The 19,632-nt window shown below is 37.5% G+C and overlaps 1 protein-coding gene across 4 annotated transcripts in view; it reads left to right on the forward strand.

Moving 5' to 3' along the window:
* MACROD2 (mono-ADP ribosylhydrolase 2) overlaps window positions 1-19,632 on the forward strand; it is an 842,730-nt gene that overhangs the window by 246,794 nt on the left and 576,304 nt on the right. For all 4 annotated transcript variants that reach the window (XM_041474169.1, XM_041474167.1, XM_041474166.1 and 1 more), the window contains exon 5: window positions 13,060-13,176. In XM_041474169.1, the coding sequence (XP_041330103.1) occupies window positions 13,060-13,176 (117 nt within the window). The remainder of the gene's footprint in view (window positions 1-13,059; window positions 13,177-19,632) is intronic.

The following is a 19,632-nucleotide window of genomic DNA, read 5'->3' on the forward strand; positions in this document are numbered from 1 at the left end:
GGCTGCTGAATGTTTTTGTTCTGCCATTGCTCAGTTGTTTGTTAGTGCCTGTTTACAACTAAAACCTTAAGGGATGAATATCCTGTTGTGCTGACTTCTGTGTGTGGCTGATACAGAGCTTGAGTTTGATGTGAGTTGTTACTTTGATCTTTTGAACTTCGATTCATATGGGTTGTCAGGCTCAGTACCAAACTGCTGCTTTGAAAATGTAAAGATGTGTTTTATTTGAATGAGAATGGGGCTTTCCCCCTTTATTTGCAGCTACACTAACTCGGGCGTGGCTAAAAATCCTGAAAAATTCAAATAAATTTCGACTCAAACCCATATAAGGTGCATGCACCTTGCTTTTCATAGTTAGGGCCCAGTATGTGCTTTTGAAGCAAATTCCCATGTCCTGTGGCTAAACACTTGGATATTTAGCATTATCATGTGCCTTGGAGCACATGAACTAGGTTTCTTTCAGGTAAAAGTAGAATGGAAAATGTGTCCCTAATGCATTCCACTGGAAAACTGGCATTCAGCCCTAAAACCAGTCAAGATCTTGCTCAAAATAAAAATAAATAAAACTCCCAAACAAACAAAAACCATCAAAAGGCACCTGAACTGTGTATAGTATTTATACAACAGGTTCTCACCACCAGCTGTTTTACTCCACAGGTATGTTCTTATTGGTTCTCTGTATTTGTTAATGAAGATGTACCCAAAGTGGTAAATTTTAATAGAAAAGTGTAGATGATATCCTCTTTGTATAGATGGCGGTTGACAATGGCTTGCCCAATTCACCTTAGTCTCTTGTTATAATCCAGCTCATGACTTGCTCTTTGCAAGCCTTTGACTTCTTTGAAAGTAAGTAGGTGAAGCTGTTTTTAAAAGAATGCTTTCTGATAGTGGGTGGATTAATATTAAGAATTATGTTGAACTTTATTCTACATTTGACAACACTGACAAACTATTTTTTTTTTTTATTTCTAAAAATGGGTAAGGATTTTGTGCTCTAAATGTTTCTAGAAAGGAGGCCAGACTTGAAGAGGAATTTATTCCTAGGGTTCATCACAGATACAGTCTTTGGAGCTTCGATACCTCCAGCCAGTGTTGCCTGTCCTCTCACTTTGTCATATCGGAGTGGTTGCTCCTTTCTAATGATATCAGGCTGCAGTTTAGATATGAACTGCCTATGGTTTAATGCCTCTGATGTAAACATTCCAATGTAACTTTTCAGAAACAGATTAACTCTTTGTGATTTTAATTTCTCTGGAAGCTTTTTAAACTGGCACCATCTTTTTTTGTATAATGTATCAAATATATATCATTCCCTCTACTCCCTTTAATGGAAGCTAGAAAATGAAATCTGGAGGCGTAAGAGTAATACCAAGTATCACAGGATGTATATTGTTCAGTCTTTCTACTCATGATTATATGTATTTTCTTTTAAAACTGTGTTTTTATGTATTGGAAATGTGCACACTTGAACGTGTTTACTACAGCTTTTATGGGCTAATGTTGAGCTGCTTTTTCATTTTAAAGCCATGTCTCAGTGCTCTTGTATTATTTTGTTAATACTGCTCAAACTGCAGAGCACTTGAGGTGCTTTGGCCAAAGCGTTGTTCAGAATTACCTCTTTAAAAAATCAGTTAATATTGATCCACGTCCGTGGAATGTTGCTATGGAATTGATGCTGTTTACTCGTTAATCACTGCAGACTGCAGCTCACAGTGTTGCCAATGTGACTTGTTTGTTACATGTGACGATCACTTTATAAATGTCAATAAAATCAAGACAAAAACTCTAGTACAACTGGAACTAGCAACTCAGTATTTTCCTCATTATTTTTGGCAGCAAAGTAGTCTTACAGAACAGTATGCAATAAAACACCAGCCAACTGAGTCCCACACTGTGGCTATAATTACATATTTTTGTTTGCTAATCAGTAGAATTTTTCTGTGTACACTATTATACTTTAATGGTTCTGTTGCAACACCAAATTTACTACAATGTTCTCTTGAAGAAAATGGCACATAATGATTTTGTATTTACTACAAGAAGATATTAAACTAAATAATACATAATGATGCTACACAGATTAACCAGCTCTTTAGTTCTTCTGTTCCTTATCTATGCTTTAATGGTGTTTTAGGACAAACATAAAGTTATTTGGGAGGGAATTACCAGAATTACCGAACTGGTAAATATAGCCATCTGTGTGGGATGTCTTGTTTCTTACTTGAAAACTATTAGATTGTAAATTTAAGCTGTGCTTAGTACTTTAATTTCCCTTCCCACAACTCATGGAGCATAAAGAGGGTTGCAGCCAGCTCAGATAAGTAATAAGTTCATTAATTACAGGTTTACCTTTTTTGTAGGTTAAAAAAGCTTGTGTGGGACTTGATTAAACAAGCTATTGTGGTGTGGCCCTGTGGAGGACTGGGCAGGAAACAGCTCAGAGAAACTCCCCATGCAGCTTTTGGAATCAGTCTTCCATTTAACTCTAAAGGTTGCTTGCTATTATCAGGCTTTGTGCCCTTCTCGGGTTTTTTATATTATTTCTGTCCAAAGTGCACTGCAAATAACCCCCAAGGACAGTGGGCAATGTGGAAGGACTGTTATCTCAAGCTTTGCCATTATACTGGTTTTATTTCTGTCATCAAATAAATAAATAAACACTCAGGGTTTTTATTTCTTTTCTTTTTATTCATGATTATTCTGTTGCTAATTTCCACTTGATAATTCTTAAGATAATTCTTACCATCTTAAGTTAGTATAAGGCTTTTCCATTTACCTTGGAAACAGAACTTTGCTATCAGACGCAACCTGTCTAGCAGTGAAAAAGGAAGGCATGGTCCCATGGTGGCAGCTTGCTCCTATACTGCAGATACAGCTAATTATGTGTGAAAGTTGTGGGTTTTGATAGATTGAGATATAGATCAAATACTTTTTTGTAGATTTGTCAATTTTGCAATGCAATCTGACACATTAGTGCGAGTAGTTTCTCTTCTGCATTTGATTTGTAGTGTAAGTCTGTATTAGGATATGATACTGGTTTTAGAGGGGAAGTTGTATTTAGTTTGTGATATTTTTGCATATGGCTGAACAAGGTGATATTTCAACATTGCTAAATGTTGATTGCGTCCTAGGTCTTGTAAGTTATCTTTTGGCAAGATCTAGTAAGTTGTCTTTTTCTTGATTGTGTTGCACATAGGATTTGTCACAGGCTCTGAACAAAAGGAAAGAATATTTGAGAATATTTGTTTTTATGGCTAATTACTTCTCAGACTTGTGTTAAAACACTGTCTGAAAGAACCTTGTTCATACATCATTTTCTGGTTAATCTAGTGTTTACCTTTTTCTTCCCTTGTATTTATTCCATTAGAATACATTGTAATGCGTTCAATTGGATTTACCTATTGCAAGGCAGATTTTGTATACGTAATACTGTTAATTAATCTGGTTTGAAACAGCACTCCAAACTGAGAGGATGTTTCTGTGATTGCAGACTGAGAAGCATCTCAACCAAGTTTTCTCCCTTCAGTGGTTCACAATAAAAGTAAATTAGAACAAGTGAAAATGGTCCAGGAAATAAGAAAAACAGCTGCTCCTCAGTAAATAACTTGGAGTTTTCCTAGAGCCTGTTAAGCCTTGCTGCGAGGCAGAGAGTATCTCCTTTGTTGATGCTCAGTCTTACTCCTTTGTACATTCCAGCTGCTGCCCTAATTCAGAGTTCCTACAGTCCCCATGGTTTTTTTAAGTCCTTTTGAAGTATGCCCAGCACTGAATGTACTTTGCTTCTGTAACTGACCTTTCCTCTGGTACTTTCTTCACCCTCTCTCTCACAGCTGGTGCATCATGGAAACCTCCAGGAAGATCATGTGCTGCTGCATGGTCAAACTAAACCTGTATGGGTTAGAGTGGAAGGGAAGAGATGGCTCTTAAAAGCAAACAATCAAATTGCTCACAAAAATTCTTGAGGATGTAATATTTGAAGTTGTAAATCATGGAAGCTTTTTCTTGGCACATCTGCCCACCTTTCTTTTGAAAGATTTTTCAGAAGTGGAGATATTCCCCTTGCACAGTGTACCTCCTTTGTCTGGCTCCGGCTCAGCGTCTTCTCCAGGCTTTCTCAGAAACTTTAATGTATTCTTTCATTCCAGCAGTGATGTATAGTGTTCTGGTGCTTGGTGCACCCTATGGCTAAAGAGAAAAATCACCCTCTCCCATGTCTGGATTAGTTCTATTTAATTAGAAGTCGTATTTCCTTTTGGAAGCCCTCAGGCTTCAAATCCACAAAGACCTATGCGAGAATGGCCTCCTTCCATGTTCTCTGTCGAGAAGGTCTTATTTCACCTCCCCTTGCATTTTCTTGGGAAAGAGTGGTTAACCTTATACTTTTTATTTTTAAAATTTCACTGTACCTTTAAAATTCTCTGGAATGGCATGCCGAAAGCCTTTTGGGCCGTGAGAATGCATCACTGTTATAAGTCTTCCTTCTTTTACACAGTCATTTTATAATTATTACTTGATAGCCTGCTCCGTCTAAATCCTTGACCTGTGCCTGTCAACTGCTGGCTGATTGTAGTGAATAAATTTGTATAATCACTGCACGATGACTGCTTAATAGCTGTACTCCAAATATGCAAATCTGTATTCTGGCTTAATACAATTCATCTGCTTTGACCGGCCCGTGCACTTAGTATTTTTGAAACATTTATAAGTAATGGAGCATGCCATTGCAGTCTCCTATCTTGGGCTGAAATGTATAGAGAAGATTTTTTGTATTACAAAAAATCCAAAGAAAAATAGCAGACAATGGGGAAGAAGCACTTGTCTGTATGTGTTGTTAATGAGGGAATAAAAAGCCCCTAAACAAAAAACTTCCTTAAGGATTATAGTAAGTTTTTCTATTATCTTTCTGTTTTCGAGGTTAGCATAATGCCTTTTCTCAGAATAACCTGTGATATTAATGTCCTTGTCTGCATTAGGAGAAGACTATATAAAACTGGAAGATAAAAATTCAAAAACCTATTTGAGTCTGAGGCACTTAGGAAATACACAAAAAAAAAACAAAAAAACCCCAAACCAAAAAATGCCAAAACCACAAGATAAAAAGCAAGGCCATAGTCATGCAGAAAAGACATCTTACTCATGTTTGTGATTTTCCAGTGGTGTGGATGCCCTGGTAATTTCTTTCTCTGATCTTGCCCTCTTCTTTTAAGCATTTTCTTTGGCCATCAAGTGACACAGGTTGCTGAGACAGCTGGACAGTGAATCACACCAGTTGGTCCATTTCTGTGTTCTTTATTGCAACATCAGAACATCAGTAAATAGCTTTTTAAAAATAAAATCTGATTTTCAGTGCCCTATAAGACATGCTTTTTATCTTATTATCAGATTCTTGTTCCTTTAGCCTTTCTCTGAGTTTAAGTTAATGTGTCTGAACTGTGCAGGAGGAAAAAGAGAATCCATAGTTGAGTGCACCAGACAGAGCTTGGTATGACGGTAGTGGCCCGATGTCTTCAATAGCCATTGTGGCAAAGAGGGTTTCAGAGACATTTTAAAGGCAATAATATGGATATTTACTGAAAAATGGGAGTCCTGTAATAATAGCACAGTAACATGAGTAAAAATCCAGGACAAAGTAGGCATCTTAGCAATGAAATGTAGATAAACCTTTGTTGTCTTTCCAATATGTGCAGTATCCAGCTGGTAACAAAGTACTGTGGCTGCCCAGGAGGCTGAGAAAAGCATTTCAGAGTGGCCAGACCCATTTTTTCGGGGTGATACCACCTAAAACAACTTGCACCTTCTTAATAGTTGTTTTGGGAAGCTGGGGGAGCAAGTTGGGAGCCCAGCTTGGTTTAATAGCACAGAGTAGCCTGAATTTCTCCGGACTTACCACTTCCCTTCTCAGTAAACAACAACAAGCAGTTTTTGTGCTCACTGTATGTAGGGCTTAGCTGTCTCCTTTCCATCTGGAAAAGATTGTGGCATGTCAGGTGTCTCAACACTAACACAATTAAAAGGAAGTGAATGGCTCCTTCACACATGCCTTAATGTCAGCAGTTTGGACTGGGAAAAACTGGAAAAGCACTATTGGAGCCTTTCCTACTGTTTTTTCTTGCCAAAAGTGTGACATTCAGACAGGTTTATCAGCCCCGTGTTTCTCTGAGCCCTTATGCTGCTTGAGTGGGCTGACAAAAGTGTGAATCCTATTGACATTACAGCTCTCGTCTACAGAACTGGAGCAGAGCGCTCGAAGACTAAGAAAGATGATGTCATAAGTGTGAGATGAGCACTTTCTTCATTGTTTAGATGTTTATGGAAGGAATTTGCCAATCATCATTGCCAGCATGACAGGACAACTTTAACTGGGCTTTTTGTTTATTTTTAATATGAGTTTCTGGTATCCTGAGACATTTAACTAAAATAAAAAATCTGCCAAAATTGGGAAGTTTCCTGTTGGTTTGTGTTTTGTCAAAGTAGGAATAATTGGCTGTGTGCTATAAATTTAGGACACTTAAATTTTCAGATTTTTGGGCAAGTGAGCTTTGTTTTGAATTGTTGTTGATTTTTTTATCCATGTGGGCTTTTTGCCAGTTTATGGCAAGGACATTGATTGTGTTGGATGTTTCAGCTGCTTTTGTTACGCTTGTCTGTGAACTGCATCCAGATAAGGTCAACCTTCTCTTAAAACAACCAGTAGGTTTTCAAATTTAATTCCCAATACTTTTCACCATGGCAGGCAATTACTGGTGGTTTGTAATGCTAAATTTGTAGGATTTCAGCTAAACAATACTCAAAAATAGAAGTTTCCCATGTCTGACTTTACAATAAGGTTTACACCTCACACCTCACGAGTGGTTTTGTTCCTTCCAGTAGATACCGGAATAATGGTTTATTATGCTTTATTATTACTTTTAATTAAATTGCTCTGCAGCATGGTTGGTTGGAGCTGGGAGGATCCCTAATTGTAATTCTACCTGCCAGAAGGCTCCTTGTGCAGCCTCAGAAAGTTGATTCTTAAGAAAAGAAGGCATTGTACAGAGAATGTGGATTGACACATTAGGTAATACTAGTTTAAGCATCAAGACTTGCAGGTCTCATTTTGATCTTAAATAAGGTGCATGCACTAAGGGTTTTTGAAAGTAAGAATATTTAAGAAATATGAATGTAGATTGTCATGAAATGTGAACCTAATTCAGGGAACTAGCCATCTCAAAATAAATTGCTCATCTGTGCTTTTTGTGTTTAAGATGGAGAATTTTAAGGATAAAGCTTAAGATCATGCTTTTGAATGCTGAGATTTTGGCCAGGAAATACCGTATAATTGCTGAATTTTAAAAATTAATTATGTTGGAGGCCTATAAACCAGTGCATTGATTAAAAATCTCCAGTTCATTAAACTTCCCAATGACAGAGGCCATCTCAGTAATAAAAACTGCTGTTCCTAGCAGTCAACTGGCATCTGTGTTATAATCTTTTTAAGATCCCCACCTTTGTTTGTTAGAGCATCACCTGTTGTCTCTTGATGGCAGGATTTATTTCCTTGTGGCATTGGTCTCAGAGGTACAGTTGCAACTTTGGCAGCAGTTGATTCCAAGGAACTTTTCAGAGGTACTTCACTGGTTTAGCAGAATGAGGCTGAGTTTCATTGTGAGTTGGTTTTTTGATTGTTATTTGGGGGTCGAGTGGTGGTTTTTTGGAGAGTGGTGTTTTTTTTTCTTTTTGTTTGTTTTCCTTCTGGTTGCCACACGCATCCTTGCAATGGGCATTTTTGGAAGGTCCACAAAAATGGAGGACGTGTGTAGCAGAGATCCTGCAGTGCACAAAGCAGTGCATCTAATGCAATGACATTATCCTGGTTTTATGCACTCATTTATTTATTTATGCATATTTGCCATGTGGAAGAGCAGTACCACTTCAGAGATATATCAAGCACAGGTGACTTTCTTAAATAAGTATATCTCATCAATTTCTTCCTGAAAACAAGAAATGAAAAATCTGGAAAAGCACCAGAGAACAGGAAATACTATGGAAAAAAGACTATATAGATTCTTGAAATGTAACACAATAAATCTGCATATGTTGTTTACATCATAGCTTCACTTTATTCAGCCTTGCACACAAGGTCACAAAAGAAATTTGGGCCTCATTATTCCTGGAGGAGTTTGTATTTTTTGCTGTGGTGTTAGATTACCTTACCCTTTTTATTACCATCTGCACTGCAAGGCTAGTTTTGCTGAGGTTATTTTTTTTAAGCAGCATCCCATGATACCCTTAATTCTGTGTTTCCTGTGCTTTTGCTTCATTTGCAATTTTAAGAAATTTTCTCTAAGAAATAGATTTGTTCTATATTGTACAGTAATAAATTAGCTATTTTTACTATATAAATTTAACCCTTTAATTCTTGAGGACAAATGCAATTGTTTTACAATAAATTAAGAAAGGATTTCACCTGTTCACATCCTTCAGTGTATGGGGAGAAAGATGGTGTCAAACATTACATATTTTTAACATAATGTTGTTAATATGCTGTCCTTTTGCATGGGATTTTTATTTTGATACCTTTGTTTGTGTATTTTAAGCAATTATTTTCAGCTGACTTCTTTGTGCAACCAATGCCAGTGACTGCAGTAGCTTTGGAAATAGTTTTTCTTCATTAATGGTTTCTGGTGAATTGTTGGGAGAACAAAGCACTGTCCCTAGTGGCTCCTGAAACTTATGGAAGCATGCAATGAAATAGCTATTATTTGTCATGGAAAAAAAAAATTAGAGTACTACTTTTAATAGCTTTATACAAGCATGAACAACTTGAACTATAGAGATGAAATGAATCTGAAGTTTCTTCAGTTGTTTTTCAGCCCTCAAGATATTGTTCATGTTTGTCAGTCTTCAAAATTGAGAAGCCCCTTCCATGTGCTTGTCCACCCAAGCATGGTGAAACAATAAATACAGAAACCCAGTTTTTCTGGGCTCTCCACACATGAAGGCACTGGGTAACAGGATCACTTTTCAAAAGACAGGTCGACCTGCATTAAGTCTTTGCAGTCTTTCAGAAGCTGAAGTGTTGTGTGCTATTTCAGAGAATTTATGGGACCTCAGACTGTGGGGTACCAGTTTGCTGGGATGGGAGGCAGAAGAGAAGAGGGTGTTCTTCACCATCCCGTGGGTGTTTGCTGCCTCACTGGTCGCCCTAGGCAGGACTCAGTGCTCTCAAAAGTCCTTTGAAGTAGCTTGGTTTAAAGCCTGAAACTCATTCCAAGAAGCGCAGTACCAAGGGGGATAGTTAGCAGCCCTCACTTTAGTACCTTCAAGTGTTGTCAGTTGATCAGCATGCAGATCAGAGATGGGATTTCTTTCAGTTATGACTGACAGTTTTGTCTGCGGGATATTTCCCACATCTTTCCCATAGACCTTAAATGGCTGGTCACTTGTGTATGAAAATGACCCAAAGCATATCTATGTCATTTCCATGAACTTGAACAGGAAGGCAGCCTGTAGAAAAAAAGGCACACTGTGAGGCAGAGTGAAGCTTTGAAGTGAAATCACATTTTTTTTATTGGTTGTAGAAAGCAGTGATAAAGCACAATTCCTTGTCACTGTCATGTGATGGCAAATCAGATTTGCCTGGGTTTCTCAGCCAGTTGTACAATGAACAGTGGGATATGGCCTAATGTTTTCCAGATCTGTTTGGAATAATGCAGATGAGAATCTATATAGGAAACTGAGAATTGAAAATACAGATGAAATATCTGAAACCAATATATCAAGGATTTTTCACTTTCCTATTAATTTGGCAGCATGCCATTATTATGGTGTAAATTTCTTCCTCATTACTACAGAATAACAAAATGTCTTTGACCATAATTTTTCCCTCCTGAGGTTGCTGTTATTATCTGTAATTTCCACTAAGTTCCCTGTTAATAGTTCTTGTTTCGCTGTACACTGATGTTACTAGTTGCTACACACCTCCAGAAAACAGAATATCTCATATAAATATTTTGTACATGCCTGTTTCATGTTTTCCTTTTTTCTTAATTAATATGGATAAGACATGTTGTAGCAGAGGCTGAAGAATCATATTTAGATTTGTCAATCTACTCTACCTTTGCAATTACCTTACTTTGTGTTATGCAGAGTGCTCACATTTGGCACTATATTTCAGTATAGTTCTGAAGTGAATATGTTATTTGAAACATAGAGTATTTCTGGCATGAGTTATTGAGTTATGGAATAAAAAATTCTGCACAGACTAGAGTTCATCTCTATTCATGTATTTAATGAAGTATGATAGGAAAAAGAGGTTGTTAGGAAAGTTTTGTGTGGTTTGGGTTTTGATTTTGTTGGTGCTGTTCTCCACCTTCCCACTTCCCCCTTTCATTCTTCTGTGTCATCAGTCACTGAAGTATATCAAATGCTAATTTCTACTTTTACATCTAAGCCTGTCTGAAGTATTCAATCATTTTCTCTTGTGCCACCTTTATAAGGGAAGTATGCATGTCTACTTGTTCCATTCTGGCAGATGTCTTTCATTCTCCTTGTCATATGTCAGGATTGGTTGTGATAGAATTGATTTTTCTCTGTTAAGAATTCAATTTTTTTCAATTATTCTTTCATCCTTCTGGAGCTTCTTTGCTTGTGAAGGTTGGACACAGACATGTGGAATCGGGAAACTACTGATAGACCATCTTTATCATAGGTGTGTTTGCATTAAGAGCACCCTTCCAACATGAGAGGGGTTATAGATGGGGAGCTGAGACCTCCCGTGTGATCACAGCTGCTCTGACACACAGAATGCTGATATTGGGTATCCTAATGAATCACAGGTTGAAAAGTGGCAAACCTGTGCTTCCACTTCCCTGGCAGAGGCGATGGTTTCCTTCTGCAGGTCCTGTTGTTTGGCTGTGCTCTGAGCTGGACTTAGGCTAAAGTGAATGGAGTTTGAGGAAGAAGAGGTTGGTTTGTGCAGTTGAGAGAGCAGCTGAGCCTTGCACAGACACTGCTCAAAGGAAAGTGCTGAACTGGTGGGGATAGGAAGGACCTCGGGTGGAAATGATTTGTCAACCACCAAGCGAATCCTTGCATGCACTTGAGTCCTTGTCCAGTATTCCTAAGGACTTCTTCCTCTGTAAAGGATCATGGAGAAAGTGCTAAGCATGTGTGCTGTTTTTATGTTGTGTCTCAAGAAGTGCTAAGGTTGGTAGAGATTGTGGTGGTGCTGCTTATAAAAATACTCTTGAGGTTTCATTGCATACTTGTTTACTTTTCCTGCTTGGTTTGGAAAATCATTTAGTAATCAGGTTAAAACAATTCAGTTGGATATTATGAGCACAGGATAGATTTCAAACATTCTTTCTTCCCCTTAATTTTACAAAATATCATTCTTGCAGTAGCATCTTGGAGTCTGTTGAGCAGAGATTTTGGGTAAGTAAAAACAAAAGTTCAGCTGAGGTAGAATAAGAGGCCTTGGTGTCTTGGGACAGAGAATGTGCTTGTAGCTCGTGGCTTGGCATCCATAGTCTTCTCAATAAACAGAAAAGTTTAGAATAATGCCATTGAAAGTGCAGTATCACATGATTTTTAGTTATCTTTTGCTAATATAAAGTACTACAAAAAACCATTTTGAAAATCAATGACAATGTGTCCAGGATGGGCATGGAATATTGCAAGGAACTGCTTATCCAATTTCACTGTGTCACCTGAACATGAACTTTGGTATAGAACTCCTCAGAAAGGACAATCAGGTTTTTAACACTTAGCAAAGACAGTTTCATCCATTTGAAGATGTTATCTGCCTCCCCACCTGGGGCTGCCTGACTTGGGGAAATACTCAACACTTCATAAAGCCAGTTATGGCCTTAAGGTAGAGAGGGCAGCCGTTGTTTCCAGCGTTGTTTCATCTCAGGGTGAGGGACTTTCCCCGTCTCGCTGTGTCGCAGTGGGAACACTGAGTGCCATGGGTTGCCCAAATGTGAGCCTGTAGGAAGCTCCTGCTGTGACCAGGTGATGTGGATCTCTCAAAAACCCATTCCCCCTTGGCTTTCCAAACCTGTTCTGGTTTAACTGCTTCAAACCTGCTGCGGGGCACAGCTCTAAGTTTGAGCTAGTTAAATCTGAAATAAAGTCTGAAATAAATCTTCAGCAATGCTCATACAAACTCTTCCTTTCTTAGCTCTATAAGTATTTGTTTAGCCTTTATACTTGAGCTGATTTTACCTTTTGAGTTGATGTTATAGTTTATGTGAAGATTATTTCTTCTAGCTGAACTCCATAGCTGCTGCTGAATTAGGGCTTTACTCTAGTGAACATGTTCATGCATACACTACTTCCTTTATTATTTTCTATCCTTTTTCTCAAACTTTTTGCTATAATTACAGTAAATGATTTCTTGGATTGCATGTTGAGAGGGCAGAATTGCTGTGCCAGCAGCCTTGTTTTATTCTTCTGCTGGCTCCTGAGGGTAATAAGCTCTATGCACTCTACGAATTTTCTTGCATACTTAGCTGCAATTGCAACCTTGAGTAATTATTTTTTAATTAACTCTAAAATATTGCATGGATAATGCAAAATTAAAAAAACCGGAAAAATTAAAAAAGCTCTGGAAGTTGGTATTTTTCATATTTCAAAACAATAAGCATTATTTCTTTGAATTTTTATGTAAGGCATTAGTAGCATGGTGACATTAAATGACCTGCATAGTTGTAGAAATATCAGAGGTATGTTGTAAAAGAGAGTTTGACATTTAGATGGGAATCAAATTATTTTCATAATTTGTCATGAGAATTTCTCAGAGCCTTCAGTAAGATCCATGTCTAATACTGAAACTTCTACTTTACTTTTTCTGGATGTTTGCTTTTTAATTAGCAGAAGTTGGCTAAACATTGTTTTTGCAAAACTCATTGACTAATTCTGTTAAAAGAAAAAATTGTGTATATTTAGATATCAACTTACAGATCAGTTGGTCTGGGTTGTGGGTGTAAAAATGGGCAGTAAATGTTTATGACCGTGAGTGAAGGCAACATAAAAAGTGGCTTTTAATAAATTCTGGGTTCTGGGCTTGTTTTGTAGTGGATGGCTGCATACACCGAGCTGCTGGGCCCTGCTTAGTTGCTGAGTGTCGCAGCCTGAGCGGCTGTGAGACTGGACAGGCCAAAATTACCTGTGGATACGACCTACCTGCAAAATGTAAGTCAAGCCTTTCTCAGCATTCTTGTTTCCAGCATGTGTTGCTGGTGTGCACGGTTCATTTCCCTGCAGTCTAATTCAACGGGGTATTCATTTTACAGAATTAGCAGTGGGACTTAATTAAGCATGTTCTGTAATAATGTCTTCCCCTCAAAGCAATTCAGGCTTTTCTAAATGATTATTTCACCTATGTTATGCGATGAAAACGTACATGTCTCTAAAATATAAAGCATCTTTCATGTTTATTTTTTGCAAGCTAGAACCTATCCGTTCATATGCATAACAAAGGATTGGAAATGCTTTATGAAATATGAACAAAATATGCATTATCATATTTAAGTTCCGCGGAGACAGTTTTTTGAAATGTTGCATATTTGATGTTCTTCATGCTGATTCCTTGATTGTGAATACTTTGAGGGCCCAGGAGATCAAAGTGATGTATTGTGTTTTCAGCTGCTGTGTAGTGTCTGATTGGCAATTACTGTGAAGGCATCTGTCACACTTTAGCTTTCGACAGAGTACAGCTTGGTTCTGGAATGTTTTTGCACTTTGAAAGTGGAATTGTGTAAAATTTTCCTCCTATTTCAAGTAGGAAGATGGTTATTTGACTGTGTTGTGTACATGTTGAGCTTGTCTTGCAAACACTAACATTTTCACAGCACATTGGTCAGCCAGTCCATTATGTGAGAATAAAAAGTAGGAAATCTTTGCAAATTAGGATCTTATAGAATAGTATATTAAGACATGAAGATACAACTACCAAAAAGCATTGCAGACTTCATATAACTAAAATTCAACTGTTTTTCTTCTTTTTTTTGGGATGTGCAGGCTGCAGCAGGAACATGGCTCATTCAAAAATATCTAGATTTCTCTTAACTGCCATGTAAATTAAATGCTGGCTGCAGTAGCAGGTATCTCTCTAGGCTTCTGTAGTCCTTCACGTCTTAGGTAGATATGAAAATTGTTTTCCCGGTAATTTTTTTGCTCTTTCTACGATGATGATGATGAGTTATTTCCAGTTACTTCCTGGACAGTGGTAACTTCTATGTGTGGGAAAACTTTGCTCTATTTTATATGTAATTTTACCACATGGTAATGGTCATTTATGAAAGGCTAATTTGACTAGAGGTCAGGGAAATTGTTGAGGAAGATTCAATGTGGTAGTTAGCTTGGGTTTGTATATGCCTCAAATCATCACCAGATTCCCATAAAAAGGATTGTTGGATGACACATCATAATTTACTCTTCTAGGGATGTTTGATGTTTAATTCTTGCCCTTTAACCAAAAAGTAACTCTGGAGGGACAGAAAAGCTGCTCATCAGTAGGTGCATTATTCCTCCCATGTATTTTAGTGATAGAAATGAAATACAAAGTATCAAGGCAACTGATGTGTGTTAGAAAGAGGAAGGGTCATGTCTGAGGTGAGACCTCCCTTTAAATCTTGCAGCAGTTCAAGGGGCTGCTTAAGTTAGGTTTCAAAAATGGGATCCTGTTTGAAAGCTGTAAGAAAATCTTAGTTCTTTGTGTAGGGATAATAAACAAAACAATTAGAAAACTCATTATCACTTGAAGTTGGAAATAAAACCTGTTACCAGGCATGAGGAAAAGCCAATATTCTTCTTAATCAGTATTCTTAGAAATTGAAATTGCATCAAAGCCATGTGTGTTTCTATTTGATCATGCATCAACATGAGAAGGGAAAAGGATACCTTTCACATCAACAGGCACAGGGAGAGAAACATATTATTTTCATGCAGAGACTGAGAATTTAAAACTTTCGAATTCTTAATTTTTTTTTCCTGAAAATATATTTGTGTTCTCACCAACTGTTGTTTTCTTTTACTTTTGCCTCCATAAGCTTTAGTTTGTGCGCTCATTAAATTATTGTACCTTTTAAACCATTCATCTGAAAGTGATCAAGCAGTCAGGACTGGTTTCATATTTTAGAGAGCTATAAAGCTACTGGATATCTTTTGTCACTCTCTGTCACTTTATCTTAATAATATGACAGTTTAACTGTGGGAACTATTTTACATTTGACTTTGCTGAGGAAGGCAAAGGAGGTGCTGTGAAAGGAGGTCCAGACTCTCCCATCCAGATCTGCTGTGAGGCAAGGTTGTGTGCCAGCAATTTGCTGAAGGTTATGGTTTACTGCTAACTTCCAACTTTCACAAGCAGTTTGCTTTTTATTGATCTGTTTGTGGATAGGGGAACAACTACAATAATCAGTTAACACTTTTTTGAGTCATGATTTATTTATTCTATTGTCTGTTCTTCTTGTTATTGTAGTTGGACAAACAATTATAGTAAATGTAAAATGAATTTCTTACTTAGCATGATGAATGGTTGTGTTTGGGTGGGGTATTTTTTGTTATTTACCAGAATTCTAAAATGTTACAGTTTTGTTTCCTACCCCTGGGATTTTCCCATTTCAAGTTTTTGATCCTGAATTGCTTTGCTTGGAAACAGTTTGCTGAATTCAGCAAAGCTGTTCTGGGACACAGCAGCCTGTGTGTGTTGTCTGAGGCAGGGCTTGGGCTTTAGCAAGGACTCCATAGTAAAAAGGGTTTAGTATTCAAAAATTGTGCAGCATATTGTTTTCTTTTATAAATGAGTTGGAGGAAGTTGAGATTAAGTTTGGCACCAAAGGGAAGGTATGCTTCGTTAGTAGTTGGTAAATAAAAACCACTCTAGCCATCTCCTTTATGATCTATTGTATTTTTATTGAGTACTTTGCTGTATTTACTTAGGTTAAACAAGAACAGGTCTGACAAATAACTTCTTCATAGTGGAAAAATTGAAAAATAATATCTGACTGAAAAATGTAAAGATTTAATGTATAGGTTGGCTTTCTGTGATTTATTCTTGGTGCATCTGAGTCAGAAATCAGTTTGTGAGTACACAAGTAACAGCAAATGTTCAGAGAGAGGATACATACAATAGTTCATAATTTTCCTCAGCTCTTTATTGTAATAATGTGAACAGACCAAGATTAACATGTCTGTGCCCTGGGGATTTTTATTTATGAACTTTTCAACATATACACTTTTTTATGCCAAAAAGTATTCTGTTTGAAAATAGAAAGGAAGTCAAACTGAGTTTTCTAATTACTGGTTAATGTAACATTCAGTACAGTTTTACAGAAATCAGTGTAATCACCATCTGCCTCCTGTGCTGCAAAAGCCTACACAAAGCCCCCCCAAATGCCAACCAAGTTATTTGCTGAATACATAATTTGGTTGATGTAATCTATTGTTGTTTTTCAAACACCTATGCAGGCACCCAAGTTTCCATAGTGCTCTGGAGGGCTGAAAAAGGCAGTGCCTTTTGCTCTGAGATAGTTTCCTTTAAAGCCGTCCCACACTGATCATCAATTGTTTAACTTCTGTACTTCATATTGTTATTCCTTTTAAAGAACAGTTCATTCTAAATATTGTACAGCTGATCTTCAAACATTGAGCAGTACTCTGATACTGACATGCTTTAAATAACAGATGAACAGTATCTGTTTAAAGCTCTACTAATGCTTGTTTTCTTTCTCATTTGATTAATAGTCTCAGTTGGCTCTACTGGCAGAAAATGGTCTGGATGTAAATTGTGTTTATGGCTGGAATGAGGGGTCCATAACAGCTTGGTGGATTGTTATCTGCTTGCAGAGGTTCACTATAAAAAAAGACCCTGTCAGGAAACATTAGAAAATACAGTCCCATTCTGCCTGGTATTTAACAGGCCTAAAAACAATTGAAAACCAGCACAGGCATGTGGTACCCTGACCTAGGCAAGAAAGGACCCCCAAACTAACTTTTTTCTATTGTTGCCAAGACTAGTAACAATTTCTTTCTTTTTCTGAAAAATGTCTGATAGTGAAACTCCTAAATCTACGAAAAAAAAAAAATCCTACAGCATCAGATATGGGCTAGAACCAACCATGAGTAAATCTAAAAGGTGGACTTTTGGTGGAGACACCTTGCTAGGCAGTTTCTAATACAATGGTTTATGTTCATAATAAATCTGTAATATTTAGAAAATTTTTTTCTGTTTGCTTGACATTTTTAGTACTTTAAGCACAGTCCCTGAGTAAATAGCATATATAGGAAGTCTTCTGGTCCAAGATCAGCCTGGAGTAATAATGTGAATGTGCTCTCAGAGACAGCTCCTGCTGTGAAATAAGTAGTTAGGAGAAGTGCTAGTATTAAACGCAGTAGGAGGAATCATCTTTTAAATTTGTTTAATCAGATTAAAAAGTGGAGATTAAAAAGTAGAGATTAAAAAGTGTGCTTCTCTTATGTAGACATAATTTCCAGTCTTTAAAAGATGAGTATTTGCAGGGTATTATTTTAAAGTGAGGCTGTAATGGTGCTGATTTTTAAATCTCCTAATTTTCTCAGAGATCAGTTGCAGAGCTGTAATTAAAAGGTTGATTTATACAGAAATGGAACTCCAAAACTCTACTGCACTACAAAACTGACCAGTTGGAAGCATGGGGTATAATGTTCAAGGATATTTGTCAGATTTCCAGGATTCCACAGAAAAATTTGTTTACTTGTTTTTATTACCTTGTTTATAAAACAATACATGTTTTGTTTCAAATTACTCTAAATTTCTGGGAAGTGAGGCTTGAAGAGTTGCTTTCCTCTGCGTGGTTCTGATGATTGTTCAGTTTGCTACCTCCCTGTTTATTCTGGTAAAAGGTAAGTCTGGGGAAAAATATGTCTGGAAATTAGAAAGGAAGGTGTAAAAGTGAACAATAAGTGGACAAGACAGGATTGCTTAGAGAAGACTGACTTGGCTACTAACTTTTCAGTTGGTCAAGATTCTTGATCTTCTCCCACGATTGATGCATAATTGATGGAATTTTGATGAAATTTCAGTTAAAAAGGTACAGCCTAAGGTCACACAATCATTAATAGCATAAAAACCAATTAAATATAGGATAGTTTTCCAGCAGGGATGTATTTCTACTCTTTATCTTCGTTGAGTAGCCTCACAGCCATGTGTTGAGTAGCCTCAGCCATGTGCCCAAACTGCATGACACCTCCTGAGAAGGTAATATATAGCTGGAGAAACACAGGGATTTCCTGAAGCAGCACAGAGCTGCAGCAGCTCTTTCCCATCCCTTTAAATCATTATCATTGCTGATACATTAAAATCCAATTTGAAAATTAAGACAAGCAAGTTAATACTAATCAAAGGTCTGAGACCCCTTTTTCTTGAAAGATATTTTTCTTTTTCAGATTCCTTTGGGAACGGTTTTCTTTATAGTTAACAAAACCACTTACCACATATTTATGTTTTTCTTCTGAGTGGTTTCTGGGTTACAAAGGTTTTTTTTAATAAGATCATGTTATGTATTTTAAGACCATTTTGAAAGTAAGTGAAGTCATGTCTTTATTGTGTTTTAATGTGATCTAATTGGCTCCAGTCATCTTAATGACATGCTGCATTCACCATGGACACTCACATACATGCCTATACTGTGAATGTGTTGGAAGGGAAGTATTAATGATTACTCCTTAGATTTTAGAGAGGGTTTATTGTAAAGCTATATGGCTTGTCTCCTCCTTATCCTCCTTACGTACACCCCCACATACCTGTGAAAAGGGAGAAGTTAGGACTCCTGGGGATGAAGGGGGATGCCTTTATTAACTTCAGCTAAACAAGTCCAAGCATCTCTTTCTCTTTCAAGTCTGTGCAGGGTCTGTCATCAGTTTGGAAAGAAAAGGGACAAGTGCTGTAGCTACCAGAGGTTATGAATCAGCAAGAATCCTCCATCACAAGAGTATACAGTCTTTATCCTTGGATTTGAGCCCAGCTCATAGACATTTTTTTTAACGGATAGATTCTTTAAAATTTAATTTGTGAATGGACCCAAGCGTGTGTTTGTCAGTGTTCTCTGCAGTGTCATGCTGTGGCGAACTCATGGCGTGCTCTGCTGGAAGCTGTCGTTTCACATCTAATTGTTTGGTTACAAATGTATGTGTTGTGGCTAAAGGAAATGTTCAACTGTCGATCCTCACTGCTAAATCTAAATCCTTCTCTTCTGGGCATTGCTTGTTATAGTCTGGTCACTGAATACTAAACTCCAGGACAGAAGTGGGCACTGAGAAATTTTAGAGGAGCCCTGAGCCATTTGTTCAGTAATTGGGTCCACCATTGGCAAAAATACAGTGTGTGTGTTAATATGTTGTAATAGCAGGCGGTAGAAACCTGATGCCATGAATTTCCCTCCCTGGCTTTACTTCTGTAATTCTGGACAGCTGCATTTTCTGCAAAGGTCTGATTTTCAGTGTAACTGAAATCAGTCACAGAACTGAGTTTGCAGGGTGGCGTGTTGGGGACAGCAGCCTGCACTGTTTATCACAGTTGCTTGGCGTGAGCATCCAGCACTGTCTGGAAACCCCCTTGATGGAACAGAGAGTGAGTTACAAGGTGTAAACACTTTCCTAATGCTTAAT

This window comes from Pyrgilauda ruficollis, unplaced genomic scaffold (assembly GCF_017590135.1).
Source record: "Pyrgilauda ruficollis isolate IOZ18807 unplaced genomic scaffold, ASM1759013v1 scaffold31, whole genome shotgun sequence".
NCBI classification, from domain to species: domain Eukaryota; kingdom Metazoa; phylum Chordata; class Aves; order Passeriformes; family Passeridae; genus Pyrgilauda; species Pyrgilauda ruficollis.